At 48.6% G+C, this 27802-nt stretch overlaps 1 protein-coding gene across 1 annotated transcript in view; it reads right to left on the reverse strand.

Annotated features, from left to right (window-relative positions):
• LOC144734254 (inactive dipeptidyl peptidase 10-like) overlaps positions 1–27802 on the reverse strand; it is a gene marked incomplete at its 5' end in the record, with an annotated part of 402709 nt that overhangs the window by 196861 nt on the left and 178046 nt on the right. Inside the window, one exon of the mRNA XM_078616418.1 lies at positions 12436–12534. Coding sequence (XP_078472544.1) covers positions 12436–12534 — 99 coding nt within the window. The remainder of the gene's footprint in view (positions 1–12435; positions 12535–27802) is intronic.

Raw genomic sequence — 27802 nt, forward strand, 5'->3', positions numbered from 1 at the left:
ACTAACCCTCACCACTCAACCTCACCCTCAAAACTAACGACTCTCTCACCACTCACCCTCACCACTCAGCACTCACCCTCACCACTCACCCTCACCACTCACGCTCACCACTCACCACTCACCCATCACCACTCACAACTGCCACTCACCCTCACAACAACCACTCACCCTCACCGCTCACCACTCACCCTCACCACTCACCCTCACCACTCACCCTGACCACTCACCCTCACTACTAACCCTCACCACTCACCCTTACCACTCACCCTCACCACTAACCCTCACCATCACCACTCACCCTTACTATTCACCATTCAACCTCACCACTCTTCGTCACCACTCACCCTCACCACTCACTCTCACCATTCACCCTCACCATTCAGCCTCACCACTCACCCTCAAGACTCACCCTCACGACTCACCACTCACCGTCACAACCACCACTCACCACTCTCCACTAACCCTCACCACTCAACCTCACCACTCACCCTCAAAACTAACGACTCTCTCACCACTCACCCTCACCACTCACGCTCACCACTCACCACTCACCCATCAGCACTCACAACTGCCACTCACCCTCACAACAACCACTCACCCTCACCGCTCACCACTAACCCTCACCACTCACCCTCACCACTAACCCTCACCACTCACCCTTACCACTCACCCTCACCACTCACCCTCACCCTCATCACTCACTACTCACCCTCACCACCACTACTCACCCTCACCACTCTCCCTCACCACTCACCCTCACCATTCACCCCTTTCCCTTACCACTCACACTCACCATCACCAACCATCCTCACCCTAACCACCACCACTCTCCCTCACCACTCTCCCTCACCACTCACCCTCACCTTAACCACTCACCCTCTCCACTCACCCTCAGCACTCACCACTCACCCTCACCTTCACCACTCACCACTCTCACAACTCACCACTCACCCTCACCATCCCCCACTCACCCTCACCACTCACCCTGACCACTCACCCTCACCACTCACCATACACCCTCACCACTCACCGCTCTCCCTCACCACTCACCCTCACCGCTCACCACTCACCCTCACCACTCACCATCACTGTGGTGGTGGTACCTGCTATCATGACAGTAGTACAAGCTGACGTTTTGTATGTGTAATGTCAAAATCTATATTAGTGAATGTGTGTGTCTGTAAGACATGTTAAGCATACTTGGCGACACGTAAGCAAGTTTTTTTTTAAACGGGAATAGGGTGAGTGGTGGTGGTGAGGGTGAGTGGTGATTGGTGATTGGTGAGGGTGTGATTGGTGAAGATGAGTGGTGAGTGGTCAGGGTAAGGGTGAGTGGTGAGCGATGAGGTGAGTGAGGGTGAGTGGTGAGTGGGCAGGGTGAGTAGTGAGGGTGAGTGGTGAGCATCAGTGGTGAGCGTGACTGGTGAGTGGTGAGGGTGAGTGGTGAGGGAGAGTGGTGAGGGAGAGTGGTGAGGGTGAGTGGTGAGGGTGAATGGTGAGGGTGAGTGGTGAGGGTGAGTAGTGAGTGGTGAGGGAGAGTGGTGAGGGTGAGTGGTGAGGGTGAATGGTGAGGGTGATTGGTGAGGATGAGTGGTGAGTAGTGAGGGTGAGTGGTGAGGGTGAGTGGTGAGGGTGAGTGGCAGTTGTGAGTGGTGATTAGTGAGGGCTGAGGGTGAGCGTGAGTGGTGAGTGGTGAGGGTGAGCAGTGAGGGTGAGTGGTGATTGGTGAGGGTGTGATTGGTGAGGATGAGTGGTGAGGGTGAGTGTGAGTGGTGAGCGGTGAGGGTGAGTAGTTGTTGTGAGGGTGAGTGGTGAGGGTGAGTGGTGAGGGTGAGTGGCAGTTGTGAGTGGTGATAGGTGAGCGGTGAGGGGTGAGTGGTGAGTGGTGAGCGTGAGTGGTGAGGGTGAGTGGTGAGGGTGAGTGGTGAGGGTGAGTGCTGAGTGGTGAGGGTGAGAGAGTGGTTAGTTTTAAGGGTGAGTGTTGAGGGTGAGTGGTGAGGTTGAGTGGTAAGGGTTAGTGGAGAGTGGTGAGTGGTGATTGGTCAGTGGTGATTGGTCAGGATGAATGGTGAGTAGTGAGGGTGAGGTTGAGTGGTGAAGTTGAGTGGTGAGGGTGAGTGGTGAGGGTGAGTGGTGGTTGTGACGGTGAGTGGTGAGGGTGAGTCGTGAGGGTGAGGGGTGAGTGGTGAGGGTGAGTGGTGACGAAGAGTGGTGAGGTTGAGTGATGAGTAGTAAGGGTGAGTGGTGATGGTGAGGGTTAGTGGTGAGGGTGAGTGGTAAGGGTGAGTGGTGAGGGTTAGTGGTGAGGGTGAGTGGTCAGGGTGAGTGGTGAGGGTGAGTGGTTGAGGATGAGTGGTGAGGGTGAGTGGTTGTTGTGAGGGTGAGTGGCTGTTGTGAGTGGTGATGGGTGAGTGGTGAGCGTGAGTGGTGAGGTTGAGTGGTAAGGGTTAGTGGAGAGTGGTGAATGGTGATTGGTCAGTTGTGATTGGTCAGGATGAATGGTGAGTAGTGAGGGTGAGGTTGAGTGGTGAAGTTGAGTGGTGAGGGTGAGTGGTGAGGGTGAGTGGTGGTTGTGATGGTGAGTGGTGAGGGTGAGTCGTGAGGGTGAGGGGTGAGTGGTGAGGGTGAGTGGTGACGAAGAGTGGTGAGGTTGAGTGATGAGTAGTAAGGGTGAGTGGTGATGGTGAGGGTTAGCGGTGAGGGTGAGTGGTAAGGGTGAGTGGTGAGGGTTAGTGGTGAGGGTGAGTGGTCAGGGTGAGTGGTGAGGGTGAGTGGTTGAGGATGAATGGTGAGGGTGAGTGGTTGTTGTGAGGGTGAGTGGCTGTTGTGAGTGGTGATGGGTGAGTGGTGAGCGTGAGTGGTGAGGGTGAGTGGTGAGTGGTGAGGGTGAGTGGTTGTTGTGAGGGTGAGTGGCAGTTGTGAGTGGTGATGGGTGAGTGGTGAGTGTGAGTGGTGAGGGTGAGTGGTGAGGGTGAGTGCTGAGTGGTGAGGGTGAGTGGTGAGAGAGTCGTTAGTTTTGAGGGTGAGTGGTGAGGTTGAGTGGTGAGGGTTAGTGGAGAGTGGTGAGTGGTGATTGGTCAGTGGTGATTGGTCAGGATGAATGGTGAGTAGTGAGGGTGAGGTTGAGTGGTGAGGTTGAGTGGTGAGGGTGAGTGGTGAGGGTGAGTGGTGGTTGTGACGGTGAGTGGTGAGTGGTGAGGGTGAGTGGTGAGGGTGAGTGGTGAGTGGTGAGGGAGAGTGGTGAGGGTGAGTGGTGAGGGTGAGTGGTGGTTGTGACGGTGAGTGGTGAGTGGTGAGGGTGAATGGTGAGAGTGAGTGGTGAGTGGTGAGGGAGAGTGGTGAGGGTGAGTGGTGATGGTGAGGGGTGAGTGGTGAGGGTGAGTGGTGAGGGGTGAGTGGTGAGGGGTGAGGGTGAGTGATGACGAAGAGTGGTGAGGTTGAGTGGTGAGTAGTAAGGGTGAGTAGTGATGGTGAGGGTTAGTGGTGAGGGTGAGTGGTCAGTGGTGAGGGGTCAGGGTTAGTGGTGAGGGTGAGTGGTGATGGTGAGGGGTGAGGGGTGAGTGGTGAGGGTGAGTGGTGAGTGGTGACGGTGAGTGGTGAGGAAAAGTGGTGAGGGAGAGGGGTGAGGGTGAGTGTTGAGGGTGAATGGTGAGGGTGAGTGGTGAGGGTGAGTGGTGAGGTTGAGTGGTGAGGTTAAGTGGTGAGGGTGTGTGGTGAGGGTGAGTGGGGAGGGTGAGTGCTGAGGGTGTGGTGAGAGTGAGTGGTGAGGGTGAGTGGTGAGGGTGAGTGGTTAGGATTTGTGATGATGGTGAGTGGTGAGGGTGAGTGTTGATGTTGAGGGTGAGTGGTGAGGGTGTGTGGTGAATAGTAAGGGTGAGTGGTGAGTGGTGAGAGTGAGTGGTGAGGGTAAGGGTGAGTGGTGAGTGGTCAGTGGTGAGCTTGAGTGGTGAGTAGGAAGGGTGAGTGGTGAGGGTGAGTGGTGGGTGGTGAGGGTGAGTGGTGAGGTTGAGTGGTGAGTAGGAAGGGTGAGTGGTGAGTGGGGAGGGTGAGTGGTCAGGGGTGAGGGTTAGTGGTGAGGTTGAGTGGTGAGTAGGAAGGGTGAGTGGGGAGGGTGAGTGGTCAGTGGTGAGGGGTCAGGGTTAGTGGTGAGGGTGAATGGTGAGGGTGAGTAGTGAGGGTTAGTGGTGAGGGGTGATTGGTGGTGGTGAGGGTGAGTGGTGAGGGTGAGTGGTGAGGGTGAGTGGTGAGCGTGAGTGGTGAGGGTGAGTGGTGAGGGTGAGTGGTGATGGTGAGTAGTGAGGGTGAGTGGTGATGGTGAGTGGTGAGGGTGAGTGGTGATGGTGAGGGGTGAGTGGTGAGGGTGAGTGCTGACGAAGAGTGTTGACGTTGAGTGGTGAGTAATAAGGGTGAGTGGTGAGGGTGAGGGTTAGTGGTGAGGGTGAGTGGTGAGGGTTAGTGGTGAGGGTGAGTGGTTAGGGTTTATGGTGATGGTGAGTGGAGAGGATGAGTGGTGAGGGTGAGTGGTGAGGGTGAGTGGTGAATGGTGAATGGTGAGTGGTGAGGATAAGTGGTGATGGTGAGTAGTGAGGGTGAGTGGTTCGGGGTGAGTGGTGGGGATGAGTGGTGAGGGTCAGTGGTGAGGGTCAGTGGTGAAGGTGAGTGGTGAAGGTGAGTAGTAAGTAGTGAGGATGCGTGGTGAGGGTGAGGGTGATTAGTGAGTAGTGAGGGTGAGTGGTGAGGGTGAAGGTGACGGTGAGTGGAGAGGGAGAGAGTGAGTGGTGAGCGTGAGTGGTGAGGGTGAGTGGTGGTGGTGAGGGTGAGTGGTAAGCGTGAGTGGTGAGGGAGAGGGTGAATGGTGAGGGTGAGTGGTGAGTGGTGAGGCTGAATGGTCAGGGTGAATGGTGAGAGTGAGTGGTGAGTGGTGAGGCTGAATGGTCAGGGTGAATGGTGAGAGTGAGTGGTGAGGGTTAGTGGTGAGAGTGAGTGGCGAGGGTGTGTGGTGATTGGTGATTGGTGAGTGGTGAGGGTGAGTGGTGAGGGTGAGTGGTGAGGGTGAGGGAGATTGGTGAGGGAGATTGGTGAGTGGTGAGTTGTGATGGTGAATGGTGAGTAGTGAGTGGGAGTGGTGAGGATGAGTGGTGAGGGTGAGTTGTGAGTGGTGAGTGGTGAAAGGTATTGTCAAAGCCCACCGGGCTTTGACAATACCTTAGTAACTGTGTATATATGTAAGGTTATTAAGAAATATATATTTGCACCCGGGCAACGCCGGGTACTTCTGCTAGTACTGTCTTATAAAATAATGATTCAAGCTTATATTTCAGGCAGTGGAAAAACTAAGAGACACGAAGTACTATTGTCTGAAACTGTAGCCCATTAAAGTGTATACTGTTCTGTTATGAAGCAATGTTTATGATGATGGCAGCGAGGGCCTTCTGTTTATTATACAAAGACAAGTAGAAAACAAATCCCCCTATAGCCTTAATAAACTGTTGGGGAAAGTTTTGTTAGTGAGCACCTATGTAGGCCAGCACGGTACACGAGGGGGTGGGTGGTATGCCCCACACCAGGTACTGGACTCATTTGAGGCTGAGTCAACCTAGGGGAGGCCCAAGACTGGTTCAGATACTCATCACTGGTGTTGGCCATGAGCAGGAATCAAATGAGAATCGCCGCGTTCATCGCACAGCGCGCTAACCGCTATACCACACAACTACCAACATTCAGTTTAACACGAATCTGGCTGTCGCCTGATGAAGCTAATTGTAATTACTGGTGAAACGTCGTACTCAGATTATACATGTTGTGGCTTGGCTCTCCAAAACACCGGTGTGCTGTACTAGTGTAGTGATAGGGTGCCATCTGTTGACCAGGAGGGATAATTATGGGTATGAGTGCGCTATATAATAGCCAACCATAAGGGGGGTGTAACTGTGCTAAAGGTCAGAGGCGGGGATCAGTCGGGAAGCTCCTGGAACCTGCACGAGAGTTCTAGAAGGGGGGCGTAGCCAGAGGCGGGGCTTGGCCATGCCGAGGAGTATATAAGGGGGAGGTATCCGGAGGTTCAAGGCTGTTGTGGGGGTTCGGGTCCTGGCTGCCGTCTCTGTCTTCGCCGTCATCTCTTCCTCATCGTCCGGCCGTATGGCCGATTCGCTGTACGGTCCCCATCGTCGTCGCCACTGTATTAGTCAGCCAGCTATATAGTTAGACGCCGGCGATGTGGCTGTATGAGTGGGTCAGCTATACATAGCCCAGTGTATATGTCGCTCAGTGATTCTGCCTGTAAATTGTGAGAAATAAACAAGGAGCCCTCTACACATTGTCTCGGAAGTCGCTCACTACACTAATAACGAATTGGCATTTTCTGTTTACGTGACAAACCTTACTAATTGGCCGTGTCGGGTGGTGGTGGGTTTTATGACAAATGTATATATTTGCGCGATCTAACCCAAAAAAATATGTATTATGGATACCAACACTCTGTTGTGTTGTATTTGAAGAGATGATACACCTATTTTTTCCCAAGCTTCAAGTCTGAAGGCACAACACATTGTAAAATAATACGTCCAATTATAATTGACAATTTCCCCTTTCTGTTTCTCTGCTCTAAAAGTCATTGTAATGTTGCGTTAAATCATTCTGGTAAATGCTTCATAGTTAACTTTAAACACTACTCTTCTGTCTGGTTCAGCAGACAGACAAGCATAATTCATATTGAACTTGTGACCTCGGGCAACTGAGGTGACGGTAGTATGTTTCATGTATTTTAACTTGAAGCACAAGAATACAATTTATATATATTTCATTGGGGGCAAGCGTCGACACAGAAACGGCTGAAACAGCTGCAACGTTTATTGGTTGCGCCTGAGACCCCACCCCACTGTCTGCCCCACGAAAGGTATTCCTTGTAGATGTGAACAACTGAAACTCTATTTTAGCTGGTAAGGCCAATTGAGCTAAGCAGCTCTTTTATGAGACGTTCTTTGTAAGACCAAAATATAATGGTTGTGTCTATACTGCCAAATGCATAACCGTCATATGGGATGCAGCTATACCATTGCCAGGCCAAAGTGTCTCTCTGATCAAACGAATAATGAGTATGTTGGTGGCTCCAAGACAGTGATGGATACATAACATTACAGTGATACTCATTATATCATTCCCAAAGCGACGATGGACTGTTGACTCATAACTAGGAGTTTAACTCACCATCAAGCGTTCTAATCACAAAGGCACATATCCAGATTACTGATAGTCTCTTATATAAAACAATCTCATATATAAAACATGTTTACCAAATTTCCTGTTGGTACAGACTTGGTTTGACCACAACTTCATGAAACATTCTCATTTTCTTCCACTGTAATATTCGAAATGTTATTGATAAGTCATCAAGAAAAAAAATGTTACTGCCATATTATCATCAAAAGTATTGCAACAGTTAAGTTGTGCATGCCTGCAATCTAGTGTTTTGGAAGTGGGGTGATTAAATTACATTGTGTACATGAGAGAATTTCAGCATGCAGTGATGAGACCGCAAGTACTTACAAATACAAGTACATTACTGAATGCTGCTGATCCATTCGTACAGCTTTAAATTTGCACATCTAAAAGCTTTATTTTCTCTGGGTACTTGAATATCCCTCAAATGAAAAAAAGCAAATTACCTTATTTATAATACGGAAAAACTTCTTACGTATGATATCTGAAACGAAGATTGAAGCTTGCCACTCCAAATTACAGACAACACGCCTCGCTTGGCACAATAATGTATTTAACCAGAATAGAGATGTAATGATAAAAGCAAATATTTCATAGCGGTTAAACTGCATCCATTATTAAGTGCACATTTTTCCCAAACCATTTTAGTGAAGCCCTCGTGCAAGCGAATGCAAATTCCTTAAAGGCCTCATAATTTGCTCAGTGGGGGTAAACAAAGCATCACATTTAAAATGTTGGGATCCATCCTCCACCCCCAACTGATCACCGAGAGACTCCAAAAAGCATCCTCATATAACAATTGTCATAACTCAAATTGATGCAGCACAATAGGGAACAGAAAGCAACACATACATCTCTAAAAGGCCACAAGTATGGATTACACGATACTTGCGCGTGGAGCTCGGGCGTGATCGATCGCGGGACACTTCAGAATGCACGCATCGAGCCTAGCCATGAACATATTTCTCATCTTGCAAAAGCATGACTTCGTGGAAGTCAAATGCCTCTGCCATCTCATCTTGCTCGGATAAGCATGAGACACCAACATACACAATTGTGGCTGTTATTTCATACAATATGAGATATCTATATACAGTCTTGGGAATGTTTTTCTTGATTGCTGCATGACGGGGAAGGCCCCACGCTCAAAGTCCAAAGTCCAGTGTTGTGACAAGCTCTGCTTTATATTGAACATGTGGAGCACCCCCCCCCCCCCCACTATCTTAACGTATTATTTTATTTTTTGTAGGCTAAGGTGGCTCGCCCACGCTGTACCCGTCGTGTTTTTAAATGTGGTGGATAAGAAGACTCCTGTGGATAACACCAATGGTGTAAAAACACTCTCATCGTCTCCACAGTAGGCTTCAGTTGTTGGATTGTCTTTACTTGATAGATGCAATGGACTAACACATCAGACACAGTGCAGCGTATAAACATTTTACTTCACGGCAATGTAACAAAAATAAAGAATAGAAATGGTCACTGATGGCATATTTGTAATATGAATGACGTTTCGATCACAACACAAGCGATCGTCTCCTCCTGACGAGGATCGCTTGTGTTGTGATCGAAACGTCGTATTTTTTTGTAATTTTCTTGCAACCTATCTACGTGACTTTACCGAAAGACCCAAAGAATAGGCTCATGAAATGTATCTGCTTCTGCTTCACCACAAATGACCAAATATTGACAAATGTGGTCTCACTGGAGTCAGAATGATAATTGGAAGGTTGAATAAAATTGGTTAGCTGACCTTCAACCTTTGGGGCGTGTTTTTAACAGGATGCCTATACTGTAGGTAGTTATCTCCAAATATTAAGAGAAAGCCCCCTTTGTGTCCCTTAACATCGCAATTTTGAGCCAATCAACATATTAGTTTTCTTCAAAGCACATTTCTCCATTCCCAAAATGTGATCGAGAGTCCTTTACTAATAGAGCATCAATATGCGCTCGATATTAAAGTCCAATTTTGTTGACGATTGTATATATCCACACAGCATTTAACTAAGCTGTGTCCTTTGTTTACTCTTGTAAGAGGAACATTGATATTCATACAATTTTGGTATGGGTCATATGGTAACCTAAAATAATATTAGATGAAAGTATCACCCTGCTTCATTGAGCAATTGGATGCTGCTCATTTCTGTTGACGAGCCTCACGTGATGGTGAGAATTCCACATCCCCAAGGCTTCAATAAACCGAACTTAGCAGCATGGTCAAGTATAGCCAATCACCCCACATGACCAGCATCATGTGGGAAAGCCTTTATCCAGAAGTGGTGACAAAGGGTTGTAATTGCAATATTATATCATATAAGGTGGAGACCACACTTTCTAAAGAGTTATAACTGTTCTCTTAATTGTTTTCCAGAAAAATTATAAAGTAGGTATCCCAATCACGATTTATACTTTCAACCTGTTAATTTTGAGCCGAGTGTTCTAATACCAGTGACACTCAGTTTGTCTTGCTAGTGTAATGCGTCCAGCAGACGAAGATTTCGACAACACAACTCTTCTTTCCTAGCCTTTTTCCCATCCAAGGACGGGTGTATTGCAGTAAATCTGAAACTTGCAAGCGAAAAGCAGACCGCGACGTGATATTCATTGCATTAATGTGTGTGCAATTTATAAGGGCGCGGTGACACAGACCTATTTCATTTTAAGGTTATAATCCCTTGTTCATCATGACGTCCTTTTTACTTTTATGTCTCAATAGCGTTACGAAGATCGCGTGACATTGGGTTCTGCCTTTGTAGTGAGGGTTGTAAGTTGACGCTGATGAGGGGGGAGGAGGCACCCTCGGGCCCCATGTGGAGTGACGTCAGCCGCTAATTATTATGAATGGGGCGGGAGGTGTCCATTTGGAGGACGTCACCTTATAATGATTATTAATGAGGGGGGCTGTTCGATGTGGAGTGACGCCACCTGCACATGATTATTAATGAGGGGATAGGGTGTTCCACGTGGAGAGACGTCACCGAATCATGATTATTAATGAGGGGGGGTCCATGTGGAGGACGTCACCTGCTCATGATTATTAATGAGGGGGGCTGGTCGATGTGGAGTGACGTTACGAGCGTTATGGACAGACATTCATGGGTGATTATAGTAGGTATTTTCTGGACGAGCTCATGCCACATGCGACCACTCCACTCTGAATCCCACCAGGAAGCGCCCCGATCACCCAGCCTCATCCCGTGATGTCACCACACTCTCTCCTCCTGGGCGTTCCCTCTCTCACACACTCCGCCTTCTCTTTCCTTTCCTTGATGACATTATCTCAAGTGTAACCTGGGATCCCGTGGGTATTTCTACCCATCGATCATGTAAGAATTAGCACTACACTAGTACTGTCCCTGACTAACATATAAATTACATGCACTAAATGTCTGAGGCTAATTCACAATGATTCACAAATTAACTCACTCCTCAAAAAACTATTGATATTCATAATCAGACTTAAAGCATTCATGACTGCAGGAATTCATACTCTTTGGGTCTTTCGGTAAAGTCTATCTACGTGACTTTACCAAAACACCCAAAGAGTATTAAAAAAAAATGTATGTACAGTAGGTACTTTTCAAAGTTGGACTAGTAGATAAAAACCTGCTCTTGTGAAAAAAAAATGTAAACATAAAATGTGGCGTAGTCACAATTTATCAAAAGCAGTATCCATAGGTGGTGTGGAAGGGAGGAGGTGGTGCAGCAAGTGCTTCAGTCATGCAGATTGCTGGCCAAGATTCAGGGGACAGCTGACAAAGGGAAATCTGTTGTAATCCATAATCCGCTCGGAGGCTTTGTGTGCAAAAGTTTGGATTTAAACGAGAGACCACCCAGGAAGCAGACATTCTTATCAGTGAGATGAAAGTCGTCTCCTTGGGCTGTTTGGGACACCCAGTTGACTGAGGACAGCTAGTCATTCCAAATGTTAACAAGCTTGATAAATGAGCCAATCCACTGGCCTTCTTCCTTATGGGACACTTCAAGCTATCAACTATATACACTAGGATTTTCAAATCCCGATCTAATTTGCTTCCCTTTACAGAAGTTACACAATACACTCACCCTACCATAGATTAACCCACCAAATGCACTGCCAAATGTAGAGGTAATGAATGCAGAGCATAATCATTGAAAGACTAAAGAGTCCACTTGCTCCAATGAGCAATGGGGGTGGCACTCTTCTGTGTTGGTGGCCTTGAGCGAGTGAAGTATATTCCACATTCATATGATGGGGAAGCAGTCTCTCCATAGAACCTGTGTTCAATTGTCATGAAGTGTTGCTAAATATATCAACCCCAGGATGATAAAAGACTAAGTCAACCCCTGACGGGGGTTTTAACCCACAACCTACAAATTGTGAGTCGGTTGCTCTGATAGTCACCCAATTTTTTTTTATCCGTAAAAATAAACCAAAATACTGCAGCAGGAGCACTGTTCATCACTGTTCATACGCTAATGCATGGTAGGACGTGGCACTTTGCAGCCAATCTAATTGCATCTGTCTACCTGGTGGTAGAACTCCATGCTAATCATGTATAGAATATTGAGATGCACTTGTCAGCACTAGGTGTAATAAAAACAATATATGTTTGTGCACTAGCAACTGTAGAGCTATGTACATGCAATATACGTCAATATAAAGCTACATTCTTGCTATATAACATACTTCTAGAGCTATTTTAGATTTATATTACAAATAAGTAAACAAAATACAATACAGTTTTCAAACCTATTTTTAAAAAATCTATCCAGCCTTCCACATCCAGTGAGAAACCTCAAGCCTTCCCTATCCGCTTCACCGTGGAAATTCAGTGCTGATTATTTAAGTTTTATTGAATTCTAAATATTACATTGAGAATATTTAGTTTACTGTTATTAAATGTCAATGAAATCTGTTCAAGTGTGACTGTCATTTAAATGTAGCATTGCTGTATGAATTAATTATTTTCAGGATGTCAGACAGAGACTGAAACAGGAAAGGCTATTCCAAAAATGATTTCAGCTTCGTGATGTTTTACTGCACTGCCAAGAACGTGAACATTTCAGAAGGCTTCCTTTATGTGTTTGTGATATTTCCTACAGACTTATTTTTCTACCAGTTTTGCATTGGCCTATAGCAAAAGGACTGAGGCCCACAATCATGCATAGCACAAGCACTTGGCCATGCACAGTCTTCAATTAAAGAAGGGTAATGAACTGGTTCATACAACTTACCACTTATCCAATGTACTTCTGTTTCCACGGGTTGGAAGTTCTTATTGAAAAGGTCTTCCAATGACACCTTTGCCTTCAAAGCCAAACTCAAGTCTTCATCTGTAGAAAGAAACACACAAAAACACCTCGATTAGCATGGTTGGCTACATACGGTGCAAAAGAAGTCCAACATACATACATATCCATAATATAGATTTTTTGGGTTAGATCGCATAAATATATAAATGTGTCGTTAAAACACGCCATACATATGTAATGAGAGAGCACACCGACATACGGAGGGCTGCATAGGCATTGCCGCATCGGTCATAGCCAATCAGGGCTACGGGTTCAATCTGGGCCAAAGTTCATGGGCGGAGCTCATGGGTACATGGAGGAACCATCGAGAAGGTTTTGAAGGGGGTGTGGTTAGAGGCGGGGCTTCGCTCCGCCAAGGAGGATATAAGGAGAGGCAAGAGGAGGACTCGGGGTTCTGTGTGGAAGCCTGGGTCCGGACTGCATCTCCGCCATCTCGTCAGCCACCGAGCACATGGCAGCCTCGAGCGAAGCTCTCCCGACTCCCGGTGCACCGTCGACCAGCGGTGTGCGGGGAAGCGAGAGCGAGGGAAGCCACGCAGGAATGGAGGAGCAGTGAGCGCGTGCATGCAGAAAGAGAGAGAGGGTGACCGTCTAAAGAGAGTGCGGAGCCAAGCAGTCATAACTAATAAAGAAAGGACGCAAGTCTCAACGTGTCGTGTAAGTCGTTTACTACATTGAATTGTCATGAGTATACTCTCTTTGTCACGTTAAACGTCATTGGCAAACTGTTTTAGCAGGTTAGTGAGATAGCTGCTCATGGTTAAACTTTTTTCTCAAATGTAGTGAGTTGGAAATGGCTAGTATTCCATAGGACAACTGCTCTTTACCCCTGACTGGGATTTGAGCTCACAACCTTTCAACTGTGGATCTGCTATACTTTAAACAGCAACACCCAACCGGGAACTGTAAAGAGAGACACATATCACATGCACCAACACATAAGCCAATTCTCACACTAGATTAGTAAGTACATTTAGTAATAAGGTGATTGTCTTCTGGGATCCCTCGTAGTTGGGTATGATTTCCCTCCAGGTGTTACTTGTCTTTGTTGTGAGGTGGACCTGGCTGTCCATAGGTCCGGAGATAGCTGAATAGGCCAATCCGTGACCTGCAGATCTTGGCACATTGGGGACACGAATGATCCATACTGGAGCTCCCACTGTTGTTGTCTCTGTCTCTGGTGTATATGCTTTGCAGCGTGCTCTTTCCCTGGCTATCAACTCTCTTCACTCGGCCTCACAATGCTGAGTTCCATTGTTTATTTTGGCCCTCCATGATGGTCTATCAAGAGCATAGATTTCCCAGTTGTTTGGATCTATGTGGCTACGCTTGAGGTGCATTTTAAGGTTGTCACGGAAACACTTTCTTGATCTCCGGGGGCACATGATCCATCGCTGAGCTGGAAATAGAAGATCTGGTGACCTGCCCATCTGAGTTGATACTTCATCATGATGGCCTCTATGCTGGATGAGTTGGATCGCTCCAGAATACTGATATTAGTTTGTCTTTCTTCCCAGGTGATGTTTAGTATTTTCCTGAGACAGCGTTGATGAAACATTTCGAGAGATTGTACGTGTTCTTAGGTTTTTTCGGTAAAGTCACGTAGGTAAGTCGTGGCTGTGACGGTTCCACCTGAAGACGGAAGCTTGTGTTGCCTCCGAAACGTCGTGATTTTTATTTTGTTTTATTTTACTTTTATTAATTTTAATGTTTTACCTACGTGACTTTACCGAAAAAATCTAAGAATATGAATCCTTGCAGTCACGAAAGCTTCAAATCTAGATTGTACATGTTTACGATAGTGGTCCAGGTTTCTGCACCATATAAGAGGGTTGGAATGATCAAAGGCAGCACTAGCTCGGGCAATCCGATGTTGAATTTCATAATCAATTAAGACATTGTTAAAGAGATGGCTCCCAAAGTATGGGAAACTGAGAACGTTTTCCAGTATTGCATTGTTGGTAATGATTGTATGGGGTGGTAGGTGTCCTCCTGGAGCTTGTTGAAAAATTATCTTTGTTTTGCGGGTATTCAATGTTAGACCTATCCTGCTGTAAGAATCTGTAAATATGTTGACGATGAACTGAAGGTCAGCTTCTGAGCATGCACTGACTTGGGCATCATCAGCATATTGGAATTCAACCAAGTCTTCAATGATTGCGATGTTGTCAGGTACAGGAACTTTGGTGAATAAGGAAACCACATCAAAACTGACAAGCAGGTCGTCTGGGAACAGGGAGATTCCCTTGATTATCGATACCAGTTGAGTAGAGTTTAGTACCGCAGAGATGGTTTTTCCAGTGAAAGGCCGCAGGATTTCAGACAAAAAACGAGCCAGTTTGTAGGTGGGAGAGTTGATAGTAGAGACAATGGGACGAAGGGGTGTATCTTCTTTATGTATCTTTGGCAAGCCATATAATCTTGGTGGCCTGGCTGCAGAAGGTTTCAACGAGAACTGTTTGGTTTGATCAATTAATGTGGTTGAATCAGAAATGATTTTGTTGCTTTTAATGACGAGGCTGTTGGTGGGGTCTCCTTTTATTTTTGTATAGCTGCCATCGTTGAGTAGTTCTTGAATTTTGTTGTTGTAGTCTATTTTGTCCATGATGACAATGGCATTGCCATCTGGCTACCATGAGAGATTCGTTCATGAGGCGATCCACATATACAAGCACAGAGACAATTTCAACCGAGAATATGGATTCTGGCTCAGCAATCATTGGAAGGACGTAATAAACCATTTCGCATCTTAACTGATTGTGTTCACGTTTATGGTGACTTTCAGACCGCAGTCCACTCACTGGCATTGATTATATATCTTTTGTATTCTCCGCAGGGAATGGAGTCTTTGCTCCACTGCCAGTCTCCAACCATCACTCTCCCATTGACATATGTCGTTGCTTCCTCTTAGCACCTTTCACGCGACGGTCAATGGTATAGTGTTTAGCAGATTGCATAATAATAAATAGTATAAAAGTGTAATGTTTAATATAATGTATAAGGTAATATATAGTATCCTAATTGTACAGTGAATATACAGCAGTGCGGTATACAGTAGGGTGGGTAGATTAATACATAGTGTAATATTACAATTGTAATGCGGGCGTAAATGGCCTCGCGGATATGACGTCACGCGGGGGAGGAGTTAGGTCACGTGAGAGAGAGGGGTGAGGTCTTAAGGGAGAGATACCGGAAGAGACGGGGGAGTGTTGGAGATAGAGACAGAGTGAGGCCACGCAGGGCGGAGGTTGGAGAGTGGCGAGATCGCCACACACACAGTAAGACTCGGCACCGTCGGCCAGCGGAGGAACGGGGAGCAGCGGTGGAGCTGCAGTGAGAGCAGCCGGAGGACTGCACAGGGGACCTGCAGCGGAGCTGCAGGAGCGAGAAAGGCTACGGGAGCGAAGGCAGCTGTGGAGCTGCCAAGCGGGGAGGCTCTGAGCGAGGGCCGTGTGGGACAAGTGTAAAGAACCCAAATAAAGGACAACGGAGACAGACCCAGTGAACGAGTCCTTTATTACACTGGTGTCAGAAGTGAAACGGCATGTCAACACAGCTCAGGAGAAAGAATATTCCTGCGCCATCATCTGCTACATCATCCGACGACGACGACCTTCCTCAGGCGGTGGACCTGCCTGCGATGGAGGAGATCCGTGCGGGAACGAGTACGGGTCCGGGAGTCCAAGACGTCACCGCGTCGGTGGAACCGTCTGCGCCGGAGGACGCGGACTTGCGATAGAGACAGATGGCGGTGCAGCTGGAGACACTCAAAATCGTGCTCGCGCAATTGTGCGAGCTCGTCACGCCGAGGACGGCGTTGGGGAGAGCCGATGGAGGTCCGCAGGTCGCCGCCTTGCCTCCGCTGTCGGCGCCATCGGCCACGCGGCACGAAGACGCCATCTTGGGCGTGGCAGGAGAAGAACGGCGGGAAGCCGCCATCTTGCGCTCTCCGCGGCGGGAGGCCGCCATCTTGAACACCTTGCGATGCGACGCCATTTTGAATATGCCGCCTGGTGAGTCATCGGCTGAGGGCGGCGCAACAAGGAGTCGCAGTCGTCATCTCACGACCGTTAAAGAATTCTCCATCGGTGGCGATTGGGGTGCTTTCGCCTGCAGATTTTTGGCGGCGGTACGCTCAGCAAGGTGGACGGACGCTGAGGCATTGGAGGTTTTACCGACTCTTCTCGATGACGAGTCGGTGAGATTCTTCCGTTCTATAAAGGCCGAGAAGAAGAAAACATTGAGAGGAGTTTTCGACGAGATGGCAGATGCATATGAGCCACCGGATGATGCTCATCGCCGGTTTGTTCAACGTCAGCGAGCACCCGAGGAGTCGCCGGTGGCATACAGGGGTGCGGTATTGGAGTTGGCCATGGCCGCATACCCGGAGACGGAGCCTGACCTGCTCGAACCTCTCATCTTGGGTAAGATGCTCGAGCTGTCCCGGGATTTGGGGATTCCTATGCCGGTGTGTGGCCACGAAAAGCTGACATCCCCGGCGGCCGCTAAATGTCTTGATGCCCAGTTCAACCTGCGCCGTTGGAAGCAAGTCATGGCGTGGACGGGGGGGCCCATCGTCGAAGGAGGTGCCGTGGGTTGGGATCCCAAGAAGGCGGTGTACGTTCCTGATGGGGGGGGCCCGCAGGAGCTGACAGCCGCCTCTGCTCAGTGGTCGGCCCGCAGTAGGCCGGGGCCGCGATCTGCACCGCCGACACGGGAGCGTCAGGACGGGGGGCCTGCGGCGCGGCGCAACGACATCGACTGCTTCCGCTGCGGCTGTAAGGGCCATTACGCCAGGGACTGCTGGGCCCGTGTCCCAGGTCCGCCCCAGCAGGAGGCCTCGACAGCGGACGTGCCACGGAAGGATCCTCCAGGACAGGCAAGTCGGTGCGCACCAGACACCCGGCAAGGCTTGACACCTCACTCATCACCGTTGTCGTGCGATCCGGGTGTTGTTAATAACGGGGGGAGGCCATCGACTGGGCCACGTCGCTCGGTAACGCAGTGGCGTAAATTGGCACGGCGGGTCGTCGCGGCCACTACTGGTTCGTCCACTGTACCTGGTTCTATACAAGGGGTGGACGTGCGTATTTTAGTGGATTCCGGGGCGTCCGTGACCATTATATCGGATGTAATTTTCCATCTGTTGGGCATCCCACCAGAGGCTGTGTGTCTGGTTTACGATTCCTGCGTCGCTGCGAACGGCGGTAGCATGGGCATTGTGGGCCAGGTGGACGCTAAAATATCTATCGGGGGAGTGTCGGCCTCGGGAATTGTGTTAATTTCGAGGTCCCTTGCGGTTCCTTGTTTGTTGGGAACTGACTTTCTGGCCAAGATGCCCATTCTAATTAGAATTAATGAAAACTGCATTGAATTACCGGGTGGGCGAAAAATTACATTTCTACCGTCGCCCTGGGTGCGACCTGCTCCGGTCGCCCAGGAGCAGGCGCTGTCCGAGGTATCTGTTGATATTCCACCTGGCTCACAGATGCTTATCCCCTTGCGATATCGGAAGCCTGTGCCTGGTCGTCAAGGTGCAATTGGAGTTTTTTTGTCGCCGTCCCCCACCATAACGGGCAGATCGGCGCTCGTTGGGGCGCAAACTATTGTCCGGCCGGACCAGCAGCCGTTTCTGCAGGTGCTTAATGCAAGTACCGAAAATGTGTGTGTGCCGGCGGGTACGGTTGTGGCACATGCCACTACGGCGTTTACGGCACAGGATCATCTGGGCAGCCAGGTCATGGTTGGTGGTGTTTCAGGCCCTGGGGCCGCAGATAATCGCTGGATCGCCGAATTGTGTGGGGAAAATCCTTCCCTTTCCGGGGAACAACGTTGCACGCTTCGTAAATTATTATTGAGTTATTCTGATGTGTTTAGCTCCAACGATTTGGACTTGGGACGCACCTCGTTGCTTTACCATCATATTGACACAGGGGATGCTGCCCCTATTCGGTTAAACTCGCATCGGATGAGTCCGGCGGAGCGAGATCAGGTTCGAGGGGCAGTGGATGACATGTTGGCTGCGGACATAATATCTCCATCTAACAGCCCATGGGGCGCGCCTGTTGTTTTGGTTAAAAAGAAGGACGGCAAATTGCGATTTTGTGTGGACTTTCGGAAATTAAATAAAGTATCTGTGGCAGATGCGTACCCCCTGCCGCGTATGGACGACTCCCTCGATGCCTTGTCGGGGGCGAAGTTCTTTTCAACGCTAGATCTCTCTTCGGGATTTTGGAAGCTTCCCCTTGACGAGCCCTCGCGGGAGAAGACTGCTTACCGTACGCCGCAGGGGTTATTCCAATTTAATTGTCTTCCGATGGGGTTGAATGCTGCCCCTGCCACATTTCAAAGGTTGATGGAGTTGCTGTTAACGGGGTTGCAGTGGGAGACATGTCTGATATATTTAGACGATATTATCGTCTTCAGCCGCACATTTGATGAGCATTTAATGCGGTTGGAGGCTGTGTTCGCCAGGATGCGTTCCGCTAATTTGAAATTTAAGCCTAAGAAATGTCACCTACTGCAACGGTCCGTGCGCTACTTGGGGCATATCGTCAGTGCGGACGGGGTGGCCACGGATCCGGACAAGACAGCGTGCGTCCGTGACTGGCCAACCCCGGCCACGGTGGGGGATGTACGTCGGTTTTTGGGGTTTGCCTCATATTATTGGAGGTTTGTTCCGAATTTTGCGACGATCGCGAGGCCCTTGCACCTCCTTACGGGTAAAGGACGGAAATTTGCTTGGGGACCACCAGAAGAGGCGGCGTTTCAGGGCCTGCGCGATCGATTGGCTACGGCACTGACGTTGGATTATCCTGATTTCGATCACCCCTTCATTCTGGATACGGACGCGAGTGACACGGGCATTGGGGCCGTGTTGTCTCAGTCCAAAGGTGGTGTGGAGCGCGTGGTGGCGTACGGTAGCCGGGTTTTGTCCCCCGCAGAAACCCGCTACTGCGTCACTCGCAGGGAACTTTTGGCTATTGTTTTCTTTCTCCGCCAATTTCGACCGTATCTCTACGGTCGTTCGTTTATTGTACCCACGGATCATGCGGCCTTGCAGTATGCTCTTAAGATGGACCAACCATCCGGCCAGTTGGCGTGGTGGTTGGACACGCTGCAAGAATTTTCCTTCCAAATTCACCATCGGAAGGGGGTGCGTCACGCGAATGCAGACGCCCTTTCTAGGTTGCCGCAGCGATCCCCTGGCGCGTGCGCGTCTGGGACGCATAGATTTGCGCCGATTCAGCACCCCCCTCAGCCTGTTGCGTTGGCGGTCGAGGTGCCTGAAGCTCCAAGGGAGCCGGGACCGGCTGATGGGATTTTGAATCTTCCAAGGGCTGTGTGGATTCGGGAACAAATGTTGGACGAGTCCTTGGTGACTTTACGGAATCGGCCTGCGAAGAAGAGTGGGGGACCGGATACGGGGGGTGTGCCGGAAACCGCTCTCCGCGATGGTCTGCTGATGTGGAGGGAAGGGTTACAGGGACGCTGGCGTCTGGTTGTACCGGCATCCTTGCGGTACGAATTGACTAGGACTCTGCATTGCGACACGCTCTTACATCTGGGGGTGCAGAAGACCCTATTGACGTTGCAGCGAGGTTACTTTTGGCACGGCATGACAACAGATGTCGTCGGTCACGTTCGCGCGTGTCCTGATTGTGCCCGGCGAAAGCCACCTAAACAACCATATGTGCCGCCGATACATTCTATTCAGGTGTCTCGAGTTAATGAATTGGTGGCGTTGGATATTTTGGGACCCTTCCCGCCATCCGCTAAAGGTAATAAATACTTGCTGGTTGGGGTGGAGTACCTCTCCCGCTGGCCGATGGCCTGGCCTTTGCCTGACCAGTCAGCGGCGTCTATCACAGACGCCTTTCTATTTGGGTACGTTATGGACAAGGGGGCGCCGGAGAGGCTCCTCACAGACCAAGGCCGGAATTTTTCTTCTAAATTGTTGGGGGAAGTGTGTGCGGCTCTTGGAACTAAAAAGATACGGACATCTCCCTACCACCCACAAACGGATGGTATGGTCGAACGGCTAAATCGGACTTTGTCCGCCATGTTGTGTCACACGGTGAGTGAAAAACAATCGGATTGGGATTTGCATATCCCTGGGGTACTTTCGGCATACCGGATGACGCCGCATGCGGCTACAGGATATTCGCCGTTTTTCCTTATGTACGGTCGCGAAAACGTGCCGCCGATGGATGTGCAGTTTGGAACTGGAGTGAGGGGACTTGCTAAGCCTCTTCCTGATTACATTCAGGATACCGTTCGCCGTGTTACTGAGGCGCGGGAAGGGGCCCGCATGGCTACGGCCAAAGCTCAGGCCCGGAACGAGCGGTGTGTTCGACGCTCCAAGGGGGAGTGCCTCTGGAAGGTGGGGGACATGGCCTGGCTCCATTGCCCGCAGGTGTGGCCAGGTACCTCTCCTAAATTACATAAACCATGGCAAGGGCCGGTTCGCCTCATCGAGGTTCCCAACCCACAGTTTGCGCGTGTTCGGTTTGGATCTCGGCGTTGGTTCGTTCACACGTCGCGCTTGAAACCATATGTGGCCCCTCGAACTGATGCATCATCTCCTGATGTTGCCTTGCCGGGGTCTGTTGCTGCCGACTCACCCTTGCCTGTGCCTGTTGACCTTGCAAGAGCGTCTGTCGTGCCTTTCACAGACAAGCCGGCCGTGACACTGCAGGAGACAGGGGACTCTGCTCGGGGTGTGCCTACCACGGCTGCGGGGACTCCGAGCCCCGCCGTCCTTCCGACCCCGCCGCAGACACAATCGCGGGACACCCCCGACGCTGGGCCTTCAGGGATACGGGACCGGGACGTTGACGGGCCTCCAATAGCGACAGGGGGACTTCATCCTGTCGCTCCTAAAACCCCGTCACGTTCCCGGTCTGCAGGAGGGCCGCCGCCCGTCCGGGACGGACCGGCGACCCGCACGCGGTCGAAGTCCCTTAAATTTTGTTGAATTTTACTGTTGTGTTCTTGTTGTTATTGTTATATTTATTGTATGCTTCGTTGTCCTTGCATGTGTGATGGTTGTGTTCGCTCGCATTACATCGTTATTTTTCAGCCGAGGTCGGCTGGATTTTTTCTACGGGGGAGGGTGGTGTAATGCGGGCGTAAACGGCCTCGCGGATATGACGTCACGGGGGGGAGGAGTTAGGTCACGTGAGAGAGAGGGGTGAGGTCTTAAGGGAGAGATACCGGAAGAGACGGGAGAGTGTTGGAGATAGAGACAGAGTGAGGCCACGCAGGGCGGAGGTTGGAGAGTGGCGAGATCGCCACACACACAGTAAGACTCGGCACCGTCGGCCAGCGTTGACCGAGCACGGAGGAACGGGGAGCAGCGGTGGAGCTGCAGCGAGAGCAGCCGGAGGACTGCACAGTGGACCTGCAGCGGAGCTGCAGGAGCGAGAAAGGCTACGGGAGCGAAGGCAGCTGTGGAGCTGCCAAGCGGGGAGGCTCTGAGCGAGGGCCGTGTGGGACAAGTGTAAAGAACCCAAATAAAGGACAACGGAGACAGACCCAGTGAACGAGTCCTTTATTACACAATGTATAGTCTAAGGTAAAGGGTGGTGTATAGTAATGCAGTATATAATTTAATGTTGGGTTTGTCTATGGCAATATATAGCACGGGGTAGATCCATGTGATGTAAGGAAAAAGTTTAGCTGGAGGCATATTATATTTTTTGCGACATAAAATTGTAATCTATGACTTACTGTTAGTAGCTCAGCATATTGGAGTATATTTAGTATACTGAAGACATTGATGTAGTTTATATTTTAGTTTTTTACGTGGTGGTCTGGCTGCTGCAGCGCCTTACTATTAAAAATTCCTTACCTTTTTTACTGCTACTTCCTCTCTTTGTTGCTGCTTCTTCTTCTTTAGTGCTGCTTAACGGCGTGTGCGACTTCACGATGATATTGGTCCCGGTCTAGCACGGCGTGTAGAGTTTGTGCTGTTGTTAATTGTAGCCATGTTTTGATGTTACTGAGCCATGTCGTTTTTGGCCGTCCTGGTCGTTTTTTCCCTTCGATTTTTACTTCCAGGATTTGCTTTAATAGCTGGTATTTGTGGTCGTTTCGGGCAATGTGGCCTAGGTAGTAACACTTCCTGCTAATGATGGTCTTCAGCAGTTGCCTGTCAGTGCCCATATCTTGCAGAACTTGTGTATTGGTGGTTTTGGCTGTCCATGGGATTTTCAGCATTCTTCGATACAGCCACAATTCGAAAGCTTCGAGCCTTTTTGTTGCTGTTGTTGTCAGTGTCCACGTCTCTACTCCGTACACCAAAATTGACCAGATGTAGCATTTCAGTGTGCGCAGTTTCAGTGATGTACTCAAGTTGCGGTCTGCAAGGAGTGTTTTCCATTTAATAAATGCTTGCCTTGCTTGTTCAATTCTGCTCTTGATTTCGACTTCATGGTTCAACTGATCGTCAATGATTACACCAAGGTATTTAAATCGGTGTACTTGTTCCAATTTTTCACTGCCCAGCTTGATTGTTGTTTCGCTTGTAGTTCGGCTGACCTTCATAACCTTTGTTTTCTTTTTGTTAATTCGTAAGCCCCATATTTGACTCTCTGCGGCAACCGCGTCCAAGATTTGTTGTAGGTCTTGTTCCGAATCGGCCAGCAGTGCAGTGTCGTCGGCATACCTGATGTTGTTGATGTATTGTCCATTGACTTTAATACCAATGTTTTTGTCTGCTAGTGTTCGATCAAAAATCTTCTCCGAGTAGATGTTGAAAAGAATCGGTGACAGTGGGCAGCCTTGTCGTACACCTTTTTGTATTGGTGTTAGGTCTGTCAATTCGTTGTCATATTGGAGTTGGGCTGTTTGCTTCCAATAAAGAGCAATGATGAAGTCGATGTCGTTTTTATCTAGTCCCAGTTGTTTTAATAGAGCTGCTAGTCGGTCGTGGTCTACTGAGTCAAAGGCTTTCTCGTAATCTATGAAGCAGATGTACACTTCTTTCTGATGTTCGTAGCATCGCTGTAGTAGTATCTGTAGACAGAAGATTGCTTCTCTTGTGCCTAGTCCTTTGCAGAAGCCAAACTGTGTGTTCTTCAATGCATTTTCGCATGTGGAGCGTATGCGCTGTTGGATCACCTTCAGGAAGACTTTCAGCACGTGGCTCATCAAGCTTATCAGTCTGTAGTCTTCACATTTCCGGCTTGTTGCTTTCTTTGGTATGGCCACAAAGATGGATTGTAGCCAGTCGGATGGAATTTTATTGCCGTTGTATATTTGATTGTACCAATTAGTCAGTTGTCGTATGTTGTTGCTGTCTAATAGTTTGAGCAATTCTACATGGATTGTGTCGGGCCCGCACGCTTTGCCTGGCTTAGCTGTTTTGATTGCACGTTCTACTTCTGATGTTAAAATGTGCGTCTTTCGATTTCTGTTGGTCTTTTTCTGCAGGTGTTCTCGCGGCGCCAAAGAGCTTGTGTATATAGTTTGTCCAGGTGTCCATTTTTTCTTGTTTATTTAGGATTGGTTGGTTGTTGTCCGCATACAAGGTAGCTGTTGGGGCTGGTCTGTAGATGTTACCAGCTTCTTTGAGCTTCTTGTGCAGATTAAAATTGTCATGTTTTTTATTAGTTCTTCAATCTCGGCGCATTGTTCTTCCATCCACTTTTCTTTTGCCTGTCGGATTGCTTCTCTGATCTTCTGTTGCATTTGTTTGTACTTCTCCAAGTTGTTATTTTTGTACATTCTTCGTTTGCTCATTAGATCGAGAATATATTGTGTCATCCATCGTTCTTTTTTTTTTCAGTGACTGGTGTCCCAGCATGACTTCTGTTGTTTCTGTGATGCATTGTTTGAACGAGCACCAGTACTCCTGAACATCTGCTGTTTCTGTTGTTATTGAGCGGATGCTATCGTTGAGATCTTGCTGTACTTGTCTTTTATCGGCGCTGTTCTTCAGTTTCTCCAAGTCTGCTCGTCTCGTCTTTGTACATTGTATTGATCGCAATTTGAGTCTTATTGTAGCTGTTACTGGGTTATGATCTGACGATATATCGGCTCCAGGGTAGGTTTTTGCTGTAATCACACTGGACTTAAACCTGATGTTAATTAGGATATAATCGATTTGGTTCCTGACGATGTTGTTGTCGGAGTCTTGCGGCGAGGTCCACGTGTACAGTCGTCGAGGTGGTAATTGGAACCACGTGTTAGCAATACTGAAACGTTCTTCTTGGCAGAATTGAACCAGTCTGTCGCCTCGTCCATTCCTTGTTCCTAGTCCGTGTTCTCCGACAATGTTCTGCATTCGACCGTGGCCAACCTTGGCGTTGAAGTCGCCGAGGATTATAGTGATGTCTTGTTTCTTCAGCGGCTTCAGCGTGTTGGTTAGTTGCTCATAGAACGATTCAATTTCATGATCTTGTTTGTCTGCTGTTGGAGCATAAACCTGTAGAATGTTCACGTTGACTTTGTTGCCTGCTAATTGTAGTAGTGCTATTCGTTCTGATACTGGGGTAAAGTTGATGACTTTATTCGCTAATTTCTTGTGTACTATAAAGGCGACACAGTATGTTTGTTTGGTGTTTTCTTCTCCTCCGGAGCAGAAGATGTGGTGTTTGCTCGATATAATCTTTTTTGTTCCAGGCCATTTAGTTTCGCTTAGACCGATTATGTTGATTTTAAGTCGATCCATTTCTTGTATGACATTGGCTAGTTTTCCTGCTTGAAGTAAACTTCTAACGTTCCAAGTTGCTACTTTGAAAGCGTTCTTTGACACAAGCTCGGAGATTCTTAGCACCCCTGTCCTATTTAAAGGACGCCGATACTCAGGGCCTTTATTGATTTTGCTTGTCATCATTGAAGTTTTCAAGGGAGGAATAATCCAAGTAGTTTCCCGTTGCTTTCTTGCTGCTAATCCTATATAAAGGACGGGCATAATATGACGTTGAGACCGCACCCCCCCCACCTCCCACACATTCCACAAGTAGTGACTAATCCCATATCTACATTTTCCATAAATATGCTAAATTCCTCTTGATATGCAAAGGTGCCCTTCCCCCTCTAACCCAGCTTAAATATACGCTGCCAAGCTTGGTGGTGCTCATTCAGACGCTGTCTTTCCAACAAACCTGTTCTTCACCTGAGGACAGCTGCTTGCGTTGTGGCCGAAACGTCGTGAGAATTGTATTTTATTATGTTTTATTTTTATTATTTTATTATTTCCCTTCTACGTGACTTTACCGAAAGAACCAAGAAAATGGTAGAAGTCTGTTTAGTAGGATTCTTGCCAGTATTTTTCCAGCAGTGGAAAGAAGAGAGATACCTCTGTAGTTGTCACAGTCTGACTTGTCACGTTTTTTGAAGACGGTGACAATGATGGCATCTTTCAGTTCGTTGGGAATGTCTTCATCATTCCAGATCCTGGCTATGAGGGAGTGCAGGTGTTTAAGTAGGCATTGTCCTCCATGTTTGTAAATCTCAACAGGAATCTGGTCTAGCCCACTAGCTCTGTTCTCTTTCATCTGCTTGACAGCTTTAGCTACTTCAAGCATCTTTGGTTCTCCAACTAAATCCTCAGTGGTAGAGTGGGTAGAGTGTTGCGGAATCTCACTGAATATAGAAGCATCTACAACAGCGTTGCAGTTGAAAAAAGTGCTGAAGCGTTCCTGCCACGGAGATGATTGCATGTTTGTCTTTGAAGATTTATGTCCCATCCTTAGACTAAAGTGGTGCAAGTCCCTGTTTTGATGGTCCATATAAGACTTTGGTTGCTTTAAAAACATTCATGTGGGTAATTGGAATCTGCAAGATCTTGTATTTCTTCTGCTTTGTTTCTGAACCAGTTGTTCTTCAATTCTCGGATTTTAGTTTGTACTTCCGATTTGGCCACCTTATATCATTGTTTTTTTCTGTCGAGACTGTTTGTGTTGTTGTCAGGCGATGAATGCTTTCCGCTTCTTGTCAATGAGGCCTGTGATTTTCTGGTCGTTATCATCAAACCAGTCACAGTTTTTCCTTCCTGTGCTACCAATGGTATTTTCACAACTGGTTATAACTGCCGTCTTCAGTTGTGTCCAGTACTCATGAACATTTCCTGAAGCCTGGTTGGTGCTGAGTCTTTGAGCTAGTTGTTCGTTAGTCGGGCCTGTACTGCTGGGTCTTTTAGTCTGGTTACATTGAGTCTTTTCCTCTGTAGTTTTGGTCAGTGGATGTGTTTGTGGTTTAGTTTGAGAGTCATCACTGATCGAATTAGTCTGTGGTCAGTCCAGCAATCGTCTGCATTGATCATGGCACCAGTGATGCGGACGTTTGTGCTATCAAGCAACCTGACAATCACGTAGTTCAGTAAATGCCATTGGTGTGATCGAGGGTGGCACCAGGAGGTCTTAAGGATAGTCTTCTGCCTGAATAGGGTGTTGGTGATTGTCAGGTCATGCTCAGAACAGGTTGTTAGAAGGTGACCATTGGAGTTGGACTTTCCAACTCCCTCTTTACCGGTGTAGAGGAGTACTGCGGGGACCCAACGAGGGGCAATGGCGGGAAGGGGGCCAAGCAAAAAGGGGAGTGCCAGAAGGGCGAAAGAGGGTAAGTAGAAAGAGTGAGACGTCTACTAGTGAGGGAGCCAGGTAGAAGGAGGAGAGCCAGGTAAAAGGTAGGAACCCGGGCTAAGGGGATAAAAGGGGAACCTGGATGGAAGGGGAGGGGTCAGAGACAAAGGAGAGCCAGGGAGGGAGAGAGAGGAGCCAGGTAGCAGGTAGAAAGGCTCTTGGGCCAGAGAGACAAAGGAGGCTACGGGTGGAAGAATACGAGGACGCCTGGACGAAGGTCGAGGGAGTCGGAAGAGAGGGCTAGGGGACAGGGAGTTGTGAGTACCCGCGACGGAACTAAGAGTGCGGATGTTGGCATGAATACACGGCAAACAGCCCCGAATATTCAACTCTGGTCTCCGTCTGAGTCTACAATCCACAGGGCATCACGAAGCACGACTCTACACCAATTACACCGTTCCACATTTGATGGTCTCTCCCAACTCTAGCATTGAAGTCACCGAGGAGAATCAGCTTGTCAGTTTTTGGTATCTTCTGAAGGATTTGGTTATGTGGGCTGTAGTAGGTCTCCTTAATGTCTTCTTCAGAGTCCAGTGTTGGTGCATAGGTGCTGATGATGGTTGCATGTTAGTCTTTTGCGAGTTTCAGGCGTAGGGTCATAAATCGTTCATTGATACCAATTGGGAGCTCACCTAAGCTGTTGATGAGCATCTTGTCTATTGCAAACCCTACACCATGCAGGCATCGTTCATGCGCTG

Source organism: Lampetra planeri, chromosome 1 (assembly GCF_965212315.1).
Source record: "Lampetra planeri chromosome 1, kcLamPlan1.2.h2, whole genome shotgun sequence".
Lineage (NCBI taxonomy): Eukaryota > Metazoa > Chordata > Hyperoartia > Petromyzontiformes > Petromyzontidae > Lampetra > Lampetra planeri.